At 42.8% G+C, this 24897-nt stretch overlaps 1 protein-coding gene across 1 annotated transcript in view; it reads right to left on the bottom strand.

The window, feature by feature from the left end:
• The window catches only part of CALN1 (calneuron 1), an 834322-nt gene that overhangs the window by 177316 nt on the left and 632109 nt on the right, over positions 1 to 24897 (bottom strand). Inside the window, exon 5 of the mRNA XM_073665133.1 lies at positions 9465 to 9621. Within this exon, the coding sequence (XP_073521234.1) occupies positions 9465 to 9621 (157 nt within the window). The remainder of the gene's footprint in view (positions 1 to 9464; positions 9622 to 24897) is intronic.

The raw sequence follows: 24897 nt of genomic DNA, 5'->3' as shown, positions 1-24897 counted from the left end.
TGGGGACTAGTATCCTGTATGGAGCATTTTATGGGGGCCAGTATTCTGTATGGAGCTTTATATGGGGACCAGTATCCTGTATGGAGCGTTATATGGGGGCTAGTATCCTGTATGGAGCATTATATGGGGTCCATTATACTCTATGGAGGACTATACTGTCCGGTCTGCACTGTGCGCTGTGAGGATTCGCAGGTTTCTGAGCTTTTGCAGAATTTACAATAGATATCGCTCATGTAATGTAGTAAGTGAAATCTTTGGCATTGTACTATATATATATATATATATATATATATATATATATATATATTTCTCTGCGCTATCTGTGCATCATGAATCGTGGAATGTGCTAAAGGGGCCCACTGAGACTCTTTCGCCCAGGGCCCACAAAAACCTGGAGCCGGCCCTGATTCTCCATAACCCGAACCTCACACCTCTGCTTCCAAAACTTATATCGTGCTCCGCCAGTGTTCTGCTATGCACTACCCCAAACAGTCCGACTAATATCTACCCCCAATGTTTTTAAGCGTGCTTTAAAAACACATTTCTTTAGACAGGCCTATCACCTCAACTCACTAACCTAACTCTCACATGTTCCCTCCTTCTAAATGTTAATCATAATTTACTCCCTCTTATTCATCTGTCTCCACATCCTCCATGCACCCAATAGCACACGGTAACTGTACTTAGACAGATATTGGCTTATGACCGGACCACGTAGCTTTATATGAAAAGCCTTATTTATTATAAAGATGGCCAGACCATACATGACAAGCACGATCTACCTACTGTGCCCCCCCTATTTCCTTATAGATTGTAAGCTTGGGAGCAGGGCCCTCACTCCTCCTGTAACTGTTCAACTATATGTGCTGCGGAATAAGTTGGCGCTATATAAATAAAATGATTATCATTATATATTAGTTAAACTACTAATAAAACAGATTATATGTGTGTATATATAAATGTAATATATACATATATATATATATATATATATATATATATATATACATACACACATATATATACATTCATATGTATATAAACACTACCGTTCAAAAGTTTGTGGTCATTTAGAAATTTCATTACTTTTGAAAGAAAAGCACATTTTTTTTCAATGAAGCTAACATTAAATGAATCAGAAATACACTCTATACATTGTTAATGTGGTAAATGACTATTGTAGCTGCAAACGTCTTGGTTGTATTGCAATATCTACATAGGTGTGTAGAGGCCCATTTCCAACAACCATCACTCCTGTGTTTTAATGGTACATTGTGTTTGCTAACTGTGTAAGAAGGCTAATGGATGTTTAGAAAACCCTAGAAAACCCTTGCACATGTATGTTAGCCCAGCTGAAAACAGTTTGGCTGATTTGAGAAGCTATAAAATTTACCCTCCTTTGAGCTAGTTGAGAATCTGGAGCATTACATTTGTTTGTTCTATGAAACTCTCAAAATGGCCAGAAAAAGAGAAATTTCATGTGAAACTCGACAGTCTATTCTTGTTCTTAGAAATGAAGGCTATTCCATGCGAGACATTACCAATAAACTGAAGATTTCCTACAATGGTGTGTACTAATACCTTCTGAGGAGAGCACAAACAGGATCTAATCAGAGTAGAAAGAGAAGTGGGAGGCCCCGCTGCACAACTGAGCAACAAGGAATGTACATTAGAGTCTCTAGTTTGAGAAATCGACTCATCAGACCAAAGCACAGATTTTCACTGGTCTAATGTCCATTCCTTCTGTTCTTTAGCCCAAACAAGTCTCTTCTGCTTGTTGCCTGTCCTTAGCAGTGGTTTCCTAGGAGCTATTTTACCATGAAGGCCTGCTGAACAAAGTCTCCTCTTAACAGTTGTTGAAGAGATGTTTCTGCTGCTAGAACTCTGTGTGGCATTGACTTGGTCTCTAATCTGAGCTGCTGTTAAACTGTGATTTCTGAGGCTGGTGACTCGGATAAACTTATCCTCAGAAGCAGAGGTGACTCTTGGTCTTCCTTTCCTGGGGCGGTCCTCATGTCAGCCGGTTTCTTTGTAGCGCTTGATGGTTTTTGCAACTGCAGTTGGGGACACTTTCAAAGTTTTCCCAATTTTTCGCACTGACTGACCTTCATTTCTTAAAGTAATGATGGCCAATTGTTTTTCTTTACTTAGCTGCTTTTTTCTTGCCATAATACAAATTCTAACAGTCTATTCAGTAGGACTATCAGCTGTGTGTCCACCTGACTTCTGCACAACACAACTGATGGTCCCAACCCCATTTATAAGGCAAGAAATCCCACTTATTAAACCTGACAGGGCACACCTGTGAAGTGAAAACCATTTCCGGTGACTACCTCTTGAAGCTCATCAAGAGAATGCCAAGAGTGTGAAAAGCAGTCATCAAAGCAAAAGGTGGCTACTTTGAAGAATCTAGAATATAAGACATATTTTCAGTTGTTTCACACTTTTTTGTTAAGTATATAATTCCACATGTGTTAATTCATAGTTTTGATGCCTTCAGTGTGAATGTACAATTTTCATAGTCATGAAAATACAGAAAAATCTTTAAATGAGAAGGTGTGTCCAAACTTTTGGTCAGTACTGTATATATATCAGTATATGTATACATTTGCTTTATTTGCCATATTAATAGATGTGATTACAAACACCACTCTGAGAAGGCAACTTCACATCTTTGCTGTTAATTCCTTTGTCTCACAAAGCATGGCATTATGATTCCATGCTCAGTATATGCTTGTACTAAACAGGAAATACCTAAAGATAAATATTTCACAGCAGATTATTTTAAAATTCTGTATCACAATATTTATTGAATTTTGTCAAATATTATTTTGTCAATAAGTATGTTGAGATCCTGAAAATTCTTTGTTTAAAAGATAAAAAAAAAGATTTTACTTAAGAAATTGCTTGTTCTAGATGATATTATATTTAGTAGTGTTTTTTATGGCATGCATACATCAGGGGCGGACATATACAGAAGAAAGCCCCAGTGCAAGTGTAGCACCCTGAGGATTCGGCTGCTACAGGGGTATTGCACCTCAACCCAGAGGTGTGATATTCCACTCCCGGGTAAGGATGGAGTGTGGAACTGAGCTCAGATAGACTGCATGCACTACATACATCCCATTTCCGAGGAACAGACCGACGGTACTCCCACTTAGAAATGTGCAGGTACGACCGAGTCTGTTCCTGGCTGGAGTGGGAGGGGGGTGGTACATCCCATGTAGTGTAGGGGCAGATAGGGGGAGCAGTCTGGGTAGTGATAGGAGCTCATTGGGTGCTGGTCACCTGAGCTCACACATAGAGGGATATATAAGGTGGGCACCAACTAGAATCAGGGTCAGACGCAGAGGGTCAGTCAGCTGCAGAGGACAAGTTCAGACGCAGAAAGTGAGTTGGAGAGGAGAGAGAAGGAAACAGCAGCCCTGGAGAGAGAGAGAGTGGAGCAGAGAAAGACCCAGAGGGGGAAGACTGAAGGGACCCAAGAACCCAAATTAGAGCACCGGGTGAGGAGTCAGCATCAGGGTACCGGAACCCAAGCTGGTGGGGGCAAAAACAATCCCTAGCCAGAGACCGGAGATCGTGGGCAGCGTTTGCCACGGTCACCCACCATATTCACCCCGAAGGCACACCACATGAAGGGTCAGGGAACCCAGGGCCAAGGGTGTCCCAACAGAAGGCCCGAGGGAGCTGGACCTAGGTGAATCACTGGTGGGGACGGCTGAAGAAAGGACAGAGGGAGAGCTCAGGGCCACGCTCCGGACTTGTTTGGGGGTTGGCTGGATCCAGGACCTGGTGGACGCAGCACGGCTCGGGTGGTCACTAGCAGCTGGAGTGACCAGTACAACATCTGCAGTAAGTAAACACCCTTAACTGCACAACCCGAGTCTGTCTTCATTGCCGGCTGCACCGCACCACCACAACCCCCATCCTCTGCGCCTGTCCCCTCTGAGGCTATACCCCTCCCGTTGGGGGTTATCCCACCAAGCTGCGCATCCACCATCAGCCTCAGCGGACCCTGCTGCAGCGGCGGCCACAGTGACCGCATTACAACGGGTGGCGTAGTCGACACAAAAGAACTTTAGTAACATCTGTAAAGCTGCCACATAACTCTGAGTTTGACGCCCTGGGCACGGGACCGGGTCACAGCCGCTCGGAGACTACAACCCCCCCCCATCTGATCCGGTGCCGGGTATTCCCCTCAAAAAGGAATATGTCCCAGGGGGCGCGTCAACTTTGGCGTAGTCGGCAGGATTACGTGCCCGCAACACCCGGGTACTGCGTGCCTGAAGAAAAGTGCAAGTTTACCTCAGAAAGAAGTCTCCCGCCGGTTCCGGAGGGTCCACGCCATCGGACTCCATCACCAGTCGTTTCCCGCCGATTGTCCGCCATTTCCAGCTTGTTCCCGCCATCTGCCGAGTTTCCCGCCACTGGGAAGCGATTCCCGCCAAAACCGCAGATTTCCCGCCTTGGAAGAGCAGCGGACGCCATTATGGACGTGCCAAAGGAGGGCAGGAGGCCACCTCCCATCGTGGGCCAGGACAGAAAATGGCGCCAAAAGTGGAAACCGCCCCCACCAACAGAGACTGTGATGCTGGAGGTGTCTGTCAGCGTGAAAGAACTCCCCCTGGAGCTGACAGTCACCGAGTTGCCCCGGGACCGCCCTCGAAGTGGGAGGAGACGAAAGAAAAGAACGAAGATGGGTGTCGCCTGGAGCAGTCTGGAGCGAGCGCACCCGGAGGCAAGAGGTCTAACAAGGAGTAGCGAAGGAGCTCACCCGGAGATGGAGAGAAAGCAGAACAGCACCGGCCCGCTGGCCAGGAGTCTGCTAGAGACCGAGGAAGGAGGGCAGAGCAGCACCGGCCCGCTGGCCAGGAGCCTGCCGGAAGCAGAGCAGAGCAGCACCGACCCGATGGTCAGGAGCCTGCTAGAGTCCACAACCCCGCTAGGTCTAGCGGAGATCTTAGCGCAGCTCCCCCGAGACCGGGAGTGTGCACAAACTGCCCTGGAGGGCCTCGCAAGGAGGATGGCCCGGGTACAGCGTGAGATACTGGCGGAGTGGAGCCAGGAGATGGCCCAGCAAGCAGAGACCAGTCAACGGAGCACGCTACCCTGGAAGAGGAAACAGACCGCCTCTGAGGATGGCGCGGGAGGACCCAAGGCCGGAGACGGCGCCGAGGAGGGAGCCGAGCGCATGGAGGCAGGTAAAGGGGACGCCTATACCCCAAGCCGTGACACCGCTTACCTGCCCCAGCTCCCCGTCGCAGAGCCCGAAAGTCCCCCTGCTGTGCCCGTAGCCGCCAGGTCACCGCCATGGACTAGGCCCCGACCGGAAGCCGCCGCCGCGACCCCTGTGACGTCACGCGCCTCGATCCGGAGCGTGACAAAGCAGGAATTACCAACAGCCTGGTCGCAAGGCCTAGTACCCCCGGGCGCCGCACCACCAACAGCGCCCCCTACCTCCGCGGAGCCTCCGGCCTGGCCGCAAGGCCAGGTAGCCCAGGGCGCCGCCGTCCTAACGGTGCCCTTCACCTTCCAGGTGCCCCAGGCCTGGCCGCAAGGCCTGGGCAACCCGGGCGCCACCACCACCGCGCCCGCGCCCGCAATACCAAGGGTGCCACACCTGGGGGAGGACCTCTTCAGCCAGCTCACATGGCCGGACGGGCGACCCTTCATCTGGCCCGAAGGATACCATGAGCTGGAACGGCAGCAGAGACTAAGACCCCTGGATGAACCCCTGATTCCGGCTCCGAAGCCCGTGGCACGGATCTCGCCCCCGCTAGCGGAAGCACAGTTTAAGTGGGACCCCACCGGAGAAGATCTAATGGGGTTCACTCAGGAAACTCGGGCAGTCGCCGCTGAGCGTACTGAGTGTTGTCGTCAGCAGCTAGCAGAGTTTAAGAGAGAACGGGAGGAGAGGCGGGTCAGAGAACAACAGGCCCAAATCCGGAGCGCGGAGCAGAAGAGCCGGACTAGGAGGAACCCCCGTGCAGCGCATTGTCCCCGCACCATCGGGACAGTGATAAAGTTCAACCCGCAGCATGGGTGGGGCTTTATTCGGGACCGTAACAACCGCGGTGACGTTTTTGTGACTCGCAGAGACGTCGAGTCCCACCTGCCGGAAGGTCACAAAGGCCGTGACCTCTACATCGGAGACGAAGTCACTTTCACCCGGCACAAGTGTGCCAAAGGACCTTACGCCCTCCACGTACACCGCTTGACGGAGGAGGAGTTGCGGTACGGGGAGGAGGAGCCAGAGGACCCGGACGGGTCTGAAGCAACACCATATCAAGAGAAAGCAGGAGGGAGCCGTCGTTGAGGACGGGAGTAGAGACTGTATATAGTTGCCTGTCGGGGCACAGTGAACCGTTGCTGCTAAAATAGTCCCCGTTGGGACCAGTGAACTGTTTACCCGTTAACCCCTTCATCCTACAGGCTGAGGACTGTGAGCAGCCATTCCCTTTCCTCTACCTGGCCGAGGACTGAGAGCGGCCAACTTCCCCTGTATATAGTTGCGCGTCCTAAAGCGCCCCCTACCGGTTTTATAGGAAAACCAGTTTTTCTAAGAGACTGTCGCACTTTTCCCGGACACACGTTGCACAGTGTCCGGAGGAGGAACCAGAGACAAGAGAAGTCTACGAGAATGTTTATATAAAAAAGTTTTATATATATAATGTTTTATATGTTTTATATGTTTATATGAAAAAAAAAAAAATTGTATGTTTTGGTGTTTTATGTCTTTACAGCCCGAGGACGTGCTGTGATTTACCAGGGGGGAATGTAGCACCCTGAGGATTCGGCTGCTACAGGGGTATTGCACCTCAACCCAGAGGTGTGATATTCCACTCCCGGGTAAGGATGGAGTGTGGAACTGAGCTCAGATAGACTGCATGCACTACATACATCCCATTTCCGAGGAACAGACCGACGGTACTCCCACTTAGAAATGTGCAGGTACGACCGAGTCTGTTCCTGGCTGGAGTGGGAGGGGGGTGGTACATCCCATGTAGTGTAGGGGCAGATAGGGGGAGCAGTCTGGGTAGTGATAGGAGCTCATTGGGTGCTGGTCACCTGAGCTCACACATAGAGGGATATATAAGGTGGGCACCAACTAGAATCAGGGTCAGACGCAGAGGGTCAGTCAGCTGCAGAGGACAAGTTCAGACGCAGAAAGTGAGTTGGAGAGGAGAGAGAAGGAAACAGCAGCCCTGGAGAGAGAGAGAGTGGAGCAGAGAAAGACCCAGAGGGGGAAGACTGAAGGGACCCAAGAACCCAAATTAGAGCACCGGGTGAGGAGTCAGCATCAGGGTACCGGAACCCAAGCTGGTGGGGGCAAAAACAATCCCTAGCCAGAGACCGGAGATCGTGGGCAGCGTTTGCCACGGTCACCCACCATATTCACCCCGAAGGCACACCACATGAAGGGTCAGGGAACCCAGGGCCAAGGGTGTCCCAACAGAAGGCCCGAGGGAGCTGGACCTAGGTGAATCACTGGTGGGGACGGCTGAAGAAAGGACAGAGGGAGAGCTCAGGGCCACGCTCCGGACTTGTTTGGGGGTTGGCTGGATCCAGGACCTGGTGGACGCAGCACGGCTCGGGTGGTCACTAGCAGCTGGAGTGACCAGTACAACATCTGCAGTAAGTAAACACCCTTAACTGCACAACCCGAGTCTGTCTTCATTGCCGGCTGCACCGCACAACCACAACCCCCATCCTCTGCACCTGTCCCCTCTGAGGCTATACCCCTCCCGTTGGGGGTTATCCCACCAAGCTGCGCATCCACCATCAGCCTCAGCGGACCCTGCTGCAGCGGCGGCCACAGTGACCGCATTACAACGGGTGGCGTAGTCGACACAAAAGAACTTTAGTAACATCTGTAAAGCTGCCACATAACTCTGAGTTTGACGCCCTGGGCACGGGACCGGGTCACAGCCGCTCGGAGACTACAACCCCCCCCCCATCTGATCCGGTGCCGGGTATTCCCCTCAAAAAGGAATATGTCCCAGGGGGCGCGTCACAAGAACTGTATATGAGCTGTACTGTCCAATAATGTGTCTGTGATAGAAGATGCTTGCTGCTTTGGAGGTGAAAGTGGGTCCCATTACTTTTTGGGCCTTTGTGCAGCTGCCTGTTTTTTATTAGTTAAAATCATTCTGCAGTTAATAAGAAAGTTTTTATCAGTGCAAATTATATAATTTGGGATTAATGTGTAAAAAAATCACTGAACAAAGATGTGCCTTCAATCCATATTTTGGGGCAGGTGTGACTGAACAGAATGTCAGATCTCCTTCCAAAATCAATTTAGTTACAGATGGACAATGAATTCCTGAGGCTGGATAACACTCAGGGTTCCAGAAGGACACCATTTAGATTGAAGCAGTCATTTGATCTCTAACAGGAACATTTTATTTGAACACATCCAATTATGAAACTTACTATTATTCCAAGATCTATTGATTAAAATGTACTTTGTTCAAGGGACAACCCCTTTAAATGTCAGAACTAATTATATAGCCAATCCATTTATTTTTGGAATGGTCAAATATTACTGTGCATTCATCTTGGGTGGGTCCAAAAATGTTAATACTCCCTTTTTTACTTTAGATGCTGCTTGAAAACAAGAAATTCTTCAGGTAGATATTTATCTTACAAGGACATCTTATCCCAGTTTATTTTAATAAATGGTAAAATCGCTGACTAAATGGTTGTTCTCAGATTAAATTCCAGCCTCTGCTTTATGACCACAATGCCTGGGTCTACTGAACTGGACTGTAGTAACCAAAAGATGATTAATATCTATGGTCAAACTTTCTCCTTTGAATGGGACAGGAGAGCCTTCTAATGGGAAAAAGAATGGAGCAAGTTGAATTTTAACAAATCTAATCCTTTGTTTTCAAATTACTGTAGATAAGCCAATGAGAGAAATATCTAACAGATTGACCCCTTTTTTAGCAAGGATAAAGATTTGGTAATTGCATTACTATCTTTAAGAACTCTGGCTTTGACTTGTTGGAACCTAACAACACACAGCATCTGGGGCAGAAACCCCTCCAACATCTAGCTTTGCCCCTGGGTCTAGTCAGTAGTTTGACTTCAGTAATGTCAGGGTTACACATAAAGAATAACTGCATATTGAATGGATCATATAGATGTCGACAAATTATGCATAGCTAAATGCATAGATAGGTCAGATGTCCCAGCAATGCATTTGAAATACAGATAATCAACAGAGAAAAAAGGTTCATTTATTTTGATGTACCGCAGAATGTCTGCTGCAAACAGCCATATGTAACATACATAAGATATCCCTTATACGCTGTCTTATCAATAATTCACAAAATCAACAGTTGAATGATTTGTTATGATATTTGTCATTTGTAATGATAATTATAACTTATCTGATTTGTATAGTTGCTGTAATCTTCTATTGTATACAGTTTTAGTAGTCAAATATCATTTCTTACCTCCTTCAAACTCTGTTTGACAGTTTCCAGAATTTTCATTTAAACTTTCCTCTTCATTTATGATTATGTTTTCAATGTCCTTCATTGTTAAATGATCCCGAAATGCGTGGTAAAGAATGTGCTTTAATTCCTCCAGTGTTATTCTTTGCATGTCAAACTGCAGAGAAATAGGTAAACATATATGTTACTAGATAAATAGCATGTATTCTTAGGCTGTGTTCACATGGAGCTTTCATCAGTAGTTTAGGCAGCTTTAACTGAAAAAAAGGCCCTGCATTCAACACTCTCCATTGAAATGGCAGAAACATGGATGCAACTCAAAGGACCCCATTATGTCATTGTCACGAATTGTATTAGCGTTACTTTGCCAGAAGAGAAGACACTACTATCGGGCAGCATGGTGGCTCAGTGGTAAGCACTGCAGCCTTCAGCGCTGGGGTCATGGGTTCAAATCCAAGGACAACATCTACAAGGAATTTGAATTTTCTCCCCATGTTTGCGTGGGTTTCCTCCGGGTTCTCTGATTTCCTCCCACACTCCAAAGACATACTGATAGGCGATTAGATTGTGAGCCACAATGGGGACAGTGATGATAATGTCTGTAAAGCGCTGTGGAATTAATGGTGCTATATTAGTGAGTAAAATAAATAAAAATAAATAAATAAATTCAGATGCAGACACATCCTAATAATGACTGGTTTATTTGTTGTTGGGTTTGTTATGATTTATCAACTACCACCTATAGATAGTAGATATATACTAGATAAATTGGTTTTGTGCCTGAAGGCTTTTAGGTAGCTGACATTTATGATACAGTAAATACATTTCTTCCAGATTTAGAATGGGGGTGTTTTTTCCCCTCCCTGCTGAATGTCATTACAATATGTTCGCTAGTATGATGTCTTATTAAAACTATGTCTTCTCTTTGTAAACAGTTTTAAGAAAATAAACTATTCGTATATACCAAATATTGAATTGCTAATTAAAGAGGTTGTCCACTAACCTAACCCTCTGCTGTCACATCCATCACTCCTCTTCAGATTCCTCTATTCCATTCTGACTATATCTCCCATCATTCCTTGAACTGAGCTGCAAGCCAGCAGTGTGCTCACCCCCTGTAATTCTGCCTAATCCCCTCCCACCTCTTACCCAGCATCACACACAGCATCAGCACGATGCTTCAGTTCGGAACACTGGTACAGGAAATAGAAGTAATGAACAAGGCACCAATCCTGCCAGTAAAGATTATCCCCTGCTGCTCCTCAAAGTCCAGGTTTGACATGAAAGTCTGCAGTCACTCTATGTTATTGTGCGACCTGTTGCTGGAGAATCCTGATAGCGTTCGTTGTGCACGATGTGAGAATACACAAGTCTGTGGTCACTCTATGTTATTGTGCGACCTCACTCAATTCACTTGTATGGAGCGAGGCTGCACACATCTAGTCAGAATGTGGCCAGGAGTTTGCATATCGCCTACTTGCAGTCACATGACTTCCAGCTCCCGGCGCTGGAGAAATGTGCGAAATGTTGTGCGAAATGTGAGAATTCACAAATCTGCGATCACAACAGTAACTGAAGACTTTCATGCCAAACCTGGACAATACCTTTAATACTGGTAAATGAAAATATAATATGTTGAATAAAAAAGTGACAAATATGCAATGTTTATTTTAACTACATTAATTAATTTAACTAATTATTATTTAACCCCTAGAAGAGACTCTCTTTTTAAACTTACTCCCAGACCCCAAATTTTGGTACCCATGATATTTATATTTACAACATGTAGCTTATCAAGAACTCAAATGATTGTCTAATAATAATGCCAAGGCATATTAGCTTTATCATCAAAGGAATGTACAGCCAGCTACATATTACCACTTCAGTAATTGCTGCAGGGGAACTTTAACTTCAAATGAATGGCCACCTGCATGCAATGGATGCACCAGGAAGGCCAGAGTCTTAAAGAGTGGCGCTTTATCTTGCCTTACCGTATGCTTTATTAGATTTTATGGACAGAATTTTTGTAACGAGGCAATCCATTTTATATTTTTTCTTTTATAGTGGGTGGTGACATGCAAATTTTTCTTTTCTGGCTACTAGGCATCCTGAACCATTGATATACATGTAAAAGTCGCCAGATAATGTTTATTAAAGAGGGTTTCATTGACTAAAATATTAACAGCTTATCCTAAGAATAGGCCAACAATATGATATTCATGGGTGTCATACAGTAACATCCTGGTCATTGCTGCACCAAACACATGATAGGGATTGTGCCGGATATTGGAGCTCACAGAAGCTCAGCTTCATTTGTTTGATCATTACCAAGAATATAACATTGGTAATATAGACACAAAAAAACCTTTTTAAAGCCTGTGGTATGTTAGTAAATGGAAGCTAGTAAATATTAGCTGCTTGATAGGGGTAAACAATAATAATACTTTTAAGGACAACATTAAACAGTACATTCATGTTTAATACATCTGAAAACTGTATGTCTCTGAGTAAGTCACCCATCATGATCTGTCATTGCTTTATGTATATAATATTTCATATTTGTAATCATAGGCAGCCAAAGTTGAGTTCTCATTCTTTTGAATAAGGCAATTCATGTTTGGCACAATGATATGCAATCATGTTCTTTTACATTAATTCTAGAGTTATAAACTTATTGATGGGTAGAGATCAAGTCAAAGACACTACTTATCCAATTTATGCTTCCAGTTTCCTAAAATAAAAGCTGTTTGCAAATACTGTTGTTTCATCATTCAGTTGTGGAAAGTAAATGAAACCAAAGATGAATCTGTTTTCTCTTCATTGCTTTAAATGGATAATTTAATGTTACTAACACAGTCAAATCCTTCAAATGATTAATTGGGGCACTTCATTTCTTCTGACCCATTCCATTTAATGTCAACCAAAACACTGAACAAGAGAAAATTACTATTACAAAAAAAGTAAATGCCTAAAATAATACACTTTCAACTGTGCCACAATCAAATTACTGAAAATCCATCCATCTGTTTTAGTGACCTCCTTCTAGAAGGCTAATAGCTTTTCATGCTGATCAAATAAAAATAGCATCAGCCATGAGCTCCTTAAATGATTTCTTATCATGTCACAGATGTTACAACAGCCCAGGTGTGACAGACATAAACCTTGTGTACCTTGCTTTAATGCAACCAACTCTCTATGTCCTTGGTTTGTAGTTTACATCTTAAAAGGGACTTTATAGGAGTTTCTTAGCTTTGACCATAATGCAACAATATATATGTGAATGCTTAAAGGGGTTTTCTCATCAAAGACAACCACCATCAGAATGTGCCCCACTGAAGATATTAGCTGATCACTTTAAGTCTCAGGGCTAGCAAAATCAGCTGAGGCCAGCCATGTTTTGTAGTGCCTATAATATGCTATAGTGATCAATGTGTAATGCATGTACGGCTCATATAAAGTAGCTCTCCATTTTGGATCAAAGATTAGGTGTCCAAATGAAAGCCACCTCTCTAGGATTTCCATTTCTTTTAAAATCCAAAATATGTACCGCAAACTGGCTCCTGATGCCAGAACTCATACGTCATTGCACATTATTGCCCTTCTATCTGTACCAAATAATGTTATATAGTAAGACCTCATAGGTCAAACGTGTCCAGTTTAGTAAGAGAAATGATCAAGAATGTGCACGACCACTCCATTCGTTGTCTAGGTCTGGTAGTGATAGCAAAGTTCTGCATTAGGCTATCTTTGGAAACGTTAGAAGAAAACATAAGCGACAACAGAGCCCTGAATAAGCATAGAAAAAATCTTTTATTAAATACACATATAATAGAATTACAAAAATACCATAGAGCTTAAAGGCACCAAGTGCCACATGTGTGAATAAAAGAAAACGACACCAAAAATCCCCTAAATAACCCCATCAGGTTAACAATTTAAAGATGTAAAGTAATGACATCTAAAATACATATATCAAAAAATTGTCATCATCAAAGGGAACAATTCCCAAGTACCTGAATAGTCAACCATAGCTTGCTATTGGCATATAGTAAGTGTAGAAATTTAAGAATGGTAACCAGATTTTATAAAGGAAACATCAAAATAGCCTATAGTTACCCAATTCACAGGTACCGATGATATCTCCCAGGGGGGGGGGGGGGAGAAAGGGGTGGATGAGGGGGGGTCTGGTGCTATCTTTGTGCGTCCCATAGGCTGTGAAAGAAGTGACATAACACATGAATGACCACTGCTCCACTCAAATTTGGGTAGCAGGATGCCTACTCTTTGTGATCAATTAGAGTTATAAACCATATATCCTTTAACAGGAACCTGTCAGGCGATACATGCTGTCCAAACCGCAGCAGCTTGACGGCATGAATCGCAGCTTGGCTGCACATTTGCAACCAGGCAAATTTTTGTAGCATTTTACAGAAAATGTTAAAAAATAATTGAACATTTCAGAGAAAATTAACTTTGACAATCTGGCCAGAGACCGAGCCGCAGATGAGTCCAGCTCTTCCCTCGGCCGGCTCTTTGCAACGCTGTTGCGGGTGATTGACAGGACTCTCAATGTGAATGTGAGGGAGAGACCTGTCAATCACCTGCAGTCGTGCTGGGAAGAACCATCTGGAGGTGGAGTCTGACGAGTCTCGTGTCTGGCTATGGTCCTCAGTTTGATCTTCAAAGTATATTCTATCTAAAATGCCAAAGTGTTTAAGAACGTAATATAACCAGCTGCAATCGTGCAGCCAGGCTGTGGTTCATGCCAGTTCACCAACAGTTTGGGCAACATGAATATTCTTGCGGGTGCCCTTTAAGGAGCTCAGGCAGTTTTTTTAAGAAATTCAAAAAAGTATTGTCAAACAGAATCTGCAAAGATTGTATACAAAAAGTCCCAATATTGTATAAGCTGCAGGAAGGGAAGAAAAAATACTTTGCAACCTTTTTATCACTGCTGTAGTGAAAAGAGGAGATAATATTGAACAGAACATTCATGTTTTATACAAGAGAGAAATCAATTTCACAGTGAAGGTCACCTTTATTTATCACGTGCAGTATCTTTACTTATGCTATATCATTTTTGCCACACTAAGCTACATTAAGTCAATATTTAAATATAGTCATGTATGTTTAGCACAATATATTATGTTTCTTAACTGTACTATAAAATGTAGTTTGTTACATGTTCAAAATCGCAAGAGGCTTAATTCCGCTTTATAAAAAAAATAGATTTAGATTCCCCCAAATAAATTGTTTATTCATACATTTTTGTGCTCATCATTATGTCAATAAATAATGAGCCTCAAAATGTAAAGACCCATAAAGAGTTAATTTCTTTAGTTTAAGACACTCCACTCAGTGGCTTTTCAGAAGTTCCAAAACTACAAATGTCAGCATGTCAGGAGACAATAATAGAAAAAAATATCCAATATAAATCAGCTAGCTATTGCGTTATAAGGTTTTACAGGTCAGATCATTAAGATGAGATGATTCCCTGTAAAATAGGTCATAAGCTGAGCTGTTTTTAACGTAAGTTAAATTAGAATATCGATTGTAATGGGAAATGGAAAATTCATTTAAAAATGATCACATTAAGGGCTAGTGTTAGAGATTTAACCAGAGGTGTCTGCTAAGCGGGGCAGAACTCTTAATCATCAAGAAACAAGATCAAAAGAGAAAGAAAGTGGAGAGGCAAATTGGTGATATGTTTTCAGGGTGTTTTGGTTGAAACATTCTTCAAACATAGTAAATAGTAAATGAGAAGGCAAATTTCTGTACAATAGGCTTGTGAATGTTACAAAAGACATGAGCAAGCGTATAAAGGGGAATTTAATTCTACTCCACTTCTAAAAAAAAATGAATATTTTCTTTAATACAGATTTTTTGCAATTTGCTCTGCGCAAATTCATGAAAAATGGCAAGAAGCTATGGCTGCAATTTTGTTAAACTGTAGATGGCCTAGCAAACGGTTCAAAAAGAAAAAATAATACTCACCTCACCACATTCCTGTCCCGCTGCTTGTGGCTTGACTAGGTCTCTGATGTCACTGTGTTTTGTGCCATCATGTTGCACATCATCACATCACGATGCCATGACATAACCCGATTGATGGCATGGTGCACAGGCACGTCAGAGGCCTAGTTGAGCAGGAAGCCAGGGCCTGAAGGGGAGAGGCCAAAGTGGATAAAATGGAGAAGAAGAGAAGAGGCTTGGAGGATCGGACAGTGGACTGCGGGGATGGTGGGTCACATTAGGGGTAGGTGTCATGGATGTATCAGAGGTGACAGACAGTCACCCTTAGTTGGTTGCAGTAGATCTCTACGTTTGGCATTACTGACATCTTCTTAGATGAGAGGCTGTCTCTAGGACCTAGCGGCTACCTCCATCTGGTAATTAGCTCCCTGGCCTGGGTATATCTATCCCTGGTGTGTCTGAGAGGGAGGTGCGGCCGTTATTCATTTCTACTTGTGAAGGCTTAACAAGAGCCGTATTTCGTCCTCTATGGAGCTTGAGGCCGAGTTCGCATTTATCTGGAGTCATCTAAAGCTAAGCATTCTACCTCTGTTTGTCTACCCTTGTTGTCTATAGAGTTTAGTAGAGATCGACTAGTGCTCATCTCCTCCCATCCCTAGCCTTACCCATACGCCAGGGAAAGACAGGGCGAGGCACGCGTGTGGCGATTGCTGAAGAGGCAATATAGGAACGGTAGTTGAGATAGGGTGATACTAGACCAGACTAGGAGGTCTTCACTTCCCCCTTTCCCTAGTGTCTGGGTTCCCTTTCCCTCTTCCCTCTGTGATGCACTAAGTCTTTCCCACACCAGGTATATATACACCCAGGCCAGGGAGCTAATTACCAGAGGGAGGTAGCCGCTAGGTCCTAGAGACAGCCTCTCATCTATGAAGATGTCTTTAATGCCAAACATAGAGATCTCCTGCAACCAACTGCAGGCTGACTGTCTGTCACCTCTGATACACCCGTGACAGTAAGTGAGTATAAATTAAATTTTTTTTTACATCCTGCATATTTTATGCTTTATAGTTTATATAGATCCCAGAGCATAATAAGGAATATTCGGATTGCATTGAATAACTTACGGTGAATCGAATTTTCCTGTAAAATTCACACAGTTTGAAAAAATCAAATTTTAGCAAATTTAATAATTTCTATTAGAGTACCAATAAAGCCTCCTTCACACGTCCTGGTGATTCCTGTACTGGAAAAAACAGTACTGGTGAGATCTGTGGTCCGTGTCCATGTGCCATCCGTATCTCCGTATGTTACATCCGTGTGGCATACGTGTGACAATCATGTGTCCACGTGTCTGTATGTCTGAGTGACACATCCGTGCGCTGTCCGTGAGACACGTACCAACGCCTGGGAAAAGCAGTACAGTTCATGCTGATCTCAGGCTCCAGCTGCTGAAGACAACTTCAGCACCCGCTGAGTACCTCCCTTGTAAAATGAAGAATTAAATTAAAAAATGGTGTGGGCTCTCGCTCATTTTCATAACCAGCAGAGGGAAAGCCGACCACTGTGGGTTAATATTACCTGCAAGGGAAGGGGCCATTATCCAAAAATGTTCCCTGGTATTAATAATAGCCCACAGCAGATTGATTAGTGTTTACTGGCTAGATTACAGGGGGATCCCAGAAAAAAATTGACATAGGGTCTCCTATAAAATCTAACCAGCAAAGGCTAAACAGACAGCGGTGGGTTGATATCATTAGCCAGGGAAGGGGTCATGGATCCTGGCCCCCTCCGAGGCTAATAACATCAGCCCTCAGTGGCCCCACAAATGGTGCTTCAATAAGATGTGCCAAATCTGGTATTTAGCATCGGTTCTTTCCACTTGTCCTGGTGCGGTGGCAAGTGGGGTAATAGAGTTGGGGTTCATGTCAGCCTTGTGTTGGCAGAGTAATGGAGAGGCATCTATAAGACACCCCCACTACTAACCATATAGTACAAGTTTGTAAATAAACACATGAAAAAATCTTTTATTTGAAATAAAAGTCCACACCTTGTTTAACACATTTAATTTAAAATAAAAACACATTATACTCACCTAACACCTAATCCACGAAGCCATTGTCCCTTGTAAAAAATAAATAAAAAACAATATCCCTCACCTGTCTGAAGTGTAAAGAATCCATACTGTCCCATGCTGTAATCCATCTGTGCATCATTTTCTCTACAGCATGAACGGAGGCTTGAGGTGACCACTAACATTGAAGAGCACGGGAGAATGACTCGATGCAACGAGAGTGGGCCCCTGAACTGCGGTGACCTCAGTGAGATCATCGCAGTTCACTGTGAGAAATTTCTCACGGTGTTGCGCTGAGCTTACTGAGTTCACTGCAGTTCAGCAGGGGTCAATGGCTTCAAGGCATTAGGTGTTAAGGTGAGTACAGGGTGGTCCAAAAGTAGGTGGACAGAAAATAATAACATTTATTTTGATTTATATATAAAATTATAATTACTAACACAAGCATAACATTGACAATTAAATTTTATTCTGAACAATAATACAAAAGCCCTTAAATTTCATCAACGCAGGTACTCAAACTGTTTTCCCATTACAATTTGCACAGCTTTGAAGTCTGCTTCTTACGCTTCAACATACTTTTTTGCACAAGTCTCTTTGGGTATTAATTTCTTGAAATGCATCTCTTATGTAATTTTTCAAATCACTGACACTTTTTGGTTTTCGACTATAAACTTTGTCCTTGAGTACTCCCCAAAAGAGAAAATCCATTGGGGTCAAGTCTGGTGAACGTGCCGGCCAATCAAGTGGGCCTCTTCGGCCAATCCATTTATTAGGAAATGTTTCATCAAGATACTCGCGGACTACTCTTGAATAATGTGGAGGGGCCCCATCTTGTTGGAAATAAAGGTCATTTGAATTAGGCTGTTGCTGTAACTGGGGAACAACTTGATTCATTAGAATTTCGAGATACTTATCTCCTGTGACTGTTCCATCAAAAAATATTGGTCCTAAAAGACCAAAACTTGAAATACCACCCCAAACATTGACACCAGGTTCATTTAGTTGTTGCTCTAATGTTAAATGCATGTTCTCATTATACCAGTAAATACAATTATGTCTGTTAATATGGCCGGATAATTTGAAAGAAGCTTCATCACTCCACATAATGTTATCTAAAATTACTGGACTTTCTTCAATTTCGTTAAGCATAATCTCACTAAATTGCAGCCGCCTGTCTGGATCATCCTCCAATAAACCTTAAATTAGACGTGGATGATAAGCTTTCCACCCAATAGATTTCAGGATTCGCATGATAGAAGCTCGTGAAATTCCCAATTCCAAAGTGGCTCTTCTGGTGGACTTTTTTGGACTCTGAACAAATGTTTCAGCAACAAGTTGTTTATTATCTTCTGTACAGACTGTTTTGGGTCGACCAGTTTTTGGAGCATTAAGGATTGAGCCAGTGGCATTGAATTTGTCACGAATGCGGTAAATGGTTTGTCTCTTTGGGGCTTGAGCACCAAATGTTTCAACCCAATTTGCTCTAACGGTTTCAGCATTTTGAGATTTCCAATACTCTGTTAAAATCCATTTTCTTTGATCTGTATTTAAATTATTTGCCATTATGTGTTATCTGAATTATCTGAAAAGAAAACAGATTTGGGGGAGATCTATCTGTGAAATCTAGATCTGTGAAACTGGCTCAGTTGCCCTTAGCTACCAATCAGATTCCACCTTTCATTTTCCAAAGTCTATGAGGAATGAAAAGTGGAATCTGATTGATTGCTAAGGGCAACTGAGCCAGTTTCACTTTACACCATGTTTGATAAATCTCCTCCTTCATAACCTTATTACACTTTCTGTCCACCTACTTTTGGACCACCCTGTATAATGTGTTTTTTTATTTTAGTCTTCATTTTACACTTGATGTAGACAGCGGGGGCTGAATTCAACTCTCAACATTGTGCCCTGCTCATGCTGATCTCAACGAAAGCAGTTGCCTCCAGCAGCCGGCATCGGGGATCAGCGCGAACTGTACCACTGATTCCCAGGCGCTGGAACGTGTCTCGCTGATGAAACACTTGATGTCGTCCGAGTGACATTAATGTGCACCCATTTTGTGCATGCTAAGCAAAAACAACTAACAAGTCTGCGGGTTTTTCACACTGACAAAAGGTCCGTGTGAAAAACCTGACATGTGCCCACACCCATTGAATACTATGGGTGTGCGTATGTCCATATTTGTGGCCCTTTAAAAAAAGGCGGCATATGGATATACTGAGGGGGTCCTAACTGATACATAAGCATCAGCAGTGGTTGAAATAGTCAGGTTAAGACTGCATTCACACATCCATGTTTCATAGTCTGAGAACAGATAGTGATGCACATGCTGCCCACAGGTCTTGTGACCGAACTCGATGTCTTCATAGCCATATATGAAGCTGTCAAATTTGTGTCAGGACACAGGTGACCGGTCTATTCATTGTTGTCCTTTCATATCCATGGAAGGATCTTAAAGCAAAAATGCATTCAAATAAGAAAGCTATTAAACGGTGACAAAACTTTTGTAGGAGAGAGGCAAATGTTAAAAAGATTGCAGTATTAGGAACAAAAATGCTCTGTGTGTTTCTATAAACAACATCAATCTTATCCATAGGCTCTCTCTGCTGTATCTTAGCTCTATGCACTTCCATGGGAATGCACTAGCATCTAGGGACAAGTTTTATAAATGCGTCATAATTCAGATAACAAAGAAGCATGCTAAGCTCCTGTCTTGTCATCTAAAAAAATGCTAGAAGTGCAGATACAAAAACAGCAGCAATATGGAGAAAAGCATGAATGTTTTCCTGGGTAAAATCAAGTTCTCCATTGTGATCATCCACTCTCAACATCACTACCGCATTGCATCTCTAGGAATGATCAGCATACACTATTCTGTTTTTAAATGTTTCCTCTATGTCGTGATTGCATACTGTATATTTCCCAAGCATGTTTGCCTACCATAGCTATCAAAATCTATTGAAGAAAATGTGACAGTTGCTCTGTGATATGTGCTATTCTTACATTCTGAGTCATTTGTGTTCTCCCCTGGAATCAATTGTTGAATAAATGGAAAACTGCCAACAAGTTGAAAGAAAGAAAAGTGGAATTGGAAATGAAACAAAGGATCTACTTACGTCAAAGTGACATGGTGACTCACTTTGTAGAGTTACTGAAAAAAATGTAATGTATTCTCAGTTTAACATATTTAACATAGAAAAAAGTACAAAACATGCCGGAATCATAAGCAGCTGCATAATGCAATTATGACTGACAGAGACACTGATTTCCCTAGATTATTATGTGTTAATACCAATGCCATCTCCTAATACAAAGATGCAAATCTTCATGCACTTTATTTTATATTTTACATTCAGATATTAATTCATACGTTAGTAAATATATATGATAAATGCATCACTGAGTCTGTCTGGGAGTATATGAAGAGGCAGATTTGCACATGCCTACATCCAAGAAGATCTGTAGTTAATTCTCTAAGATGATTAGAACAACCTTCCTGCTGAGATCCTTTCAAAACTGTGTGAAAGTGTACCTAGAAGAGTTGATGCTATTTTAAAGGAAAGGATGATCACACCAAATATTGATTTGATTTAGATTTCTCTTATGTTAACCCACTTTGCATTTTAATTTATATACTGTATATATAGTTTTGAAGGCATTCTTTCTTTGTTTGTTTTTTTATTTATTAACTACAGGTTAATAGGTATAGATAGATAGATATTAGGGATGAGCTAGCACTAAAATGCTCGAATGCTCGTTATTCGAACTGAGCAATGCTCGTTTCGAGTAACGAGTATAATGGGAGTTAACAAGGAGGTCTGGGGGGGCAGTGAAAATGTTGAAATGAGTGGAAAAAGTGCTGAATGGAAGGGGAATAGCATGGGGAAGACCACTGGAAGTGTCGCTGACTCCCGGATAGCAGCTGAGAACAATGGTGTCACACTTTTACTCCACTTTAAGCACTGACAATAAAACATTCAAAATTGAACAGAAATTGGAATCCACAGTAAAAAAATGTAAGAAACATTCTTTCCAGTATAATGACTTGTACATACAGCAACATTTAAAAAGGATTTAAAAAAAAATAATAGTTTAACTAAACCAAAATTGATTTTTTCATTTAAAAATTGGAAATTTCAGTGTAATTTATGCCAAAAATTAGATGGAAGAGGGAGTCAGATACACCCCATATTAGACATAAAGCAGGGCCTCATACACATTATGTTCAAATTGTCATGTAGTGGTACTCCTCCACTCATAAAAGCTCTGTACACACAGTGCAAAGCCTGCCAAATAATTACAAGCAGGGACATCCATAAACACTTGAAGGCACTGTTATGAGCTGTGCATAGGGACCCAGCAAGACTGACACCAAGCCAGCAAAGGCGCAGTCACAGACGCACTTGGCTCAAGCTGCCCAGCTAGACGAGCCCTTAAGGGCCGGAAATACTCTTCACCAAGCTCGCCCTAATGCTAGCACCACTCACCACCAAGCACATAGGAACTGCAATAAACAGCAAAGAACTGAGCAGAGAGCAGAATTAAATAGCCTGCCTAATGATCAGGTCTTAAATACAGAGCTACGATTCCTAACAGGCACCAACTGTAGTGACTCATTCAAATATTGTGAACAAAGAGTAGTTATAGTACTCCTACACTCATAAAATCTCTTCACACAATTCAAAGCCTGTCAAAAATTACAAGCAGTGTCATCCATACACCATTGAAGGCACCAACTGTAGTGCCTCAGAAAGTGTAGTTGTGGTACTCCTACACTCATAAAGGCTCTGCACAAAGTGAAAAGCCAGAAAAAAATAATGAGGGTCATCCATAGACCCTTTAAGGCACCAAATGGAGTGCCTCATAAAAAACTTAAGACAGTAGTTAAGGCACTTCTTCACTCATAAAGGCTCTGTACACAGTGTAAAGCCAGAAGAAAATAATAAGGAGGGTAATACAGTCATCCATAGACCCTTGAAGGCAACAACTTATGAGTCCCATTCAAATATTTTGAAGATGTAGTTGATGTACTCCTACACTCATAAAGGCTTTGCACAAAGTACAAAGCCAGGAAAAAAATAATAATGAGGGTAATACAGTAATCCACAGACCCTTAAAGGCAACAACTTGCAGGCCTCATTCAAATATTTTGAAAGTGTAGTTGATTTACTCCTACACTCATAAAGGCTTTGCACAAAGTCCAAAGCCAGGAGAAAATGATAAGGAGGGTAATACAGTAATCCTATTCAGATGTCTGAGGCTTCGGGGACTGCTTCCACCTGCTTCCTGGAGCCTGATTCCCAGGTGCCTGGGCTGTAAGTGACCTGGCTTCAGGTAGTCCCGGAGCCCCCGACTTGTACAAATTGGCCACAGCCCCCTGTGTCACCTGAACTATCGCCTGCTCCCGCATAGGAAGTGGGGAACACCAAGGACAGTCCCATCTCTCTGGGGTCGTAGGCCTGGCTCGCATCCTTCACTCCTCCAACCAGCCTAGGCCCCGCAGTCCACTCACCAGTTGCTGGATCTTGGCTCTCCCGTCCACAGCAGTGAAGGCTGCGGCCTGAGTTCGGGCCTTGGTGGTTCCGGAAAAGCATCTGTATTCTGAAAACTGGCCTATCACCTCAACATACTTATCTAACTGTCCCTCTTTTTTATTTTCCTCGCGTACAACACTTCCTTCCAAATCAGGACCCTCGTATCATCTGCTCACACACTCCCATGTACTTAATAGACTTCTGTGTCTGTACTTATTCACATACTGGTTGGTGACTGGTTCATGTAGCATTATGTGATTACCCTATTTATTACATTGATGCTTGACGATACAAGCAATTGTTGCCATCCACCCTTTGTGTCTTCCCCATTTCCTCATAGATTGTAAGCTTGCGAGCAGGGCCCTCTCTCCTCCTGGTTTCTTTTGATTTATGTGATTAGTGTTATTCTGTAATGTCTTTTATGGTCTGTACAAGTCCCTTCTGAGATGTAAAGTGCTGCGGAATATGTTGGCGCTATAGAAATAAAAAGTATTATTATTCTTATCCGGTTCCGGACCACAGACTCCTACCACCTTCGCAGTTGCGCCAGATTGGTCTGGCTCCGATATTCCTTCGGTCGCTCCCTCGGGAGTCTCAGGGAAATCTGCCATCTTTGTCGTCTTGTCATCCACTAAGCACATTACACAGTATGGACGACAAATTGAATTCAGAAAAAATTTTGAACGCTTTTTTAAAGTGTTATATACCACCAAAATGTAACACAAAGCACTTAATACTCTATGGAAGACTAACTGAATCCAAAAAAAATTCCATCGCTTTTTTGGAGTGTTTTATACCACTGTAATGTAACACTAAGCACGTAATACTCTATGGATGACTAATTCAATCTAGAAATTTTTTTAACGCTTTTTTTGAGTGTTATACCACCAATATGTAACATAAAGCAGGTAATACTCTATGGATGACTAATTGAACACAGAAAAAAATTAGAATTTTTTTTGGAGCTTTATATATCACCTAAATGTAACACAAACCACGTAATACTCTTTGGATGAGTAAATGATTTTTGGATGATTTGAAACCAGAACATTTTTCAATGCTTTTTTAGAGTGTTATATACCACCGAAATGGAACACAAAGCACCTAATACTCTACAGGGAAATGGCCACCCAAGCTGGTGCATGCACAGACTGGGATCTCAGAGGCCCATGGCTTCAGGAAGATGGCTGCTGGAGGCATCGCTTGCGCGGTTGGACCGAGATCGCAATCTGCGCATGCGACCAAAGGCTTCAGGAAAATAGCTGCCAGGAAAGCTCTGCCTGACCGCTGATACCAGGCCCGCAGCATCACACCGCTTCTGCCTCCACCAGATTCCTGAGGGAGGGACTTCCACTACACGACCACCGCAACTCCCCACTAAGCTACATACGAACCATAAGACGCATCACCCATTTTCCTCCCAAGTTTGGGGGGAAATAAGTGCGTCGTATGATCCGAAAATACGGTAGTACTCTATGGATAACTAATTGAATCCGGAAAAAAATTTTGAACATTTTTTTTGAATGCTATATACCATCGAAATGTACCACAAACTACATAATACTCTATGGATGACTAATTGAATCCCAAAAAAAATTTCAACTCTTTTTTTGGAGTGCTATATACCACCGTAATGTAACACAAAGCTCATAATACTCTATTGATGACTAATTGAATGCAGAATTTTTTTAACCCTTTTTTGGAGTGTTATGTTCAACAATATAGCACAAAATAACAATATATAAAACAAAGCATGTAATACTCTATGGATGACAATATAATAATTTTTTTCACCCCAAAAAAAAGAATGGTAATGTGCACCAGCTACTGTATATATTGCTCCTGTAATTGT

The sequence above is a fragment of the Phyllobates terribilis genome, unplaced genomic scaffold (assembly GCF_046119375.1).
Source record: "Phyllobates terribilis strain yellow unplaced genomic scaffold, ASM4611937v1 Scaffold_2__4_contigs__length_985480577, whole genome shotgun sequence".
NCBI classification, from domain to species: domain Eukaryota; kingdom Metazoa; phylum Chordata; class Amphibia; order Anura; family Dendrobatidae; genus Phyllobates; species Phyllobates terribilis.
Note: the sequence above shows the minus strand (reverse complement) of the source record. Positions and strands in the feature narration are given on the sequence as shown.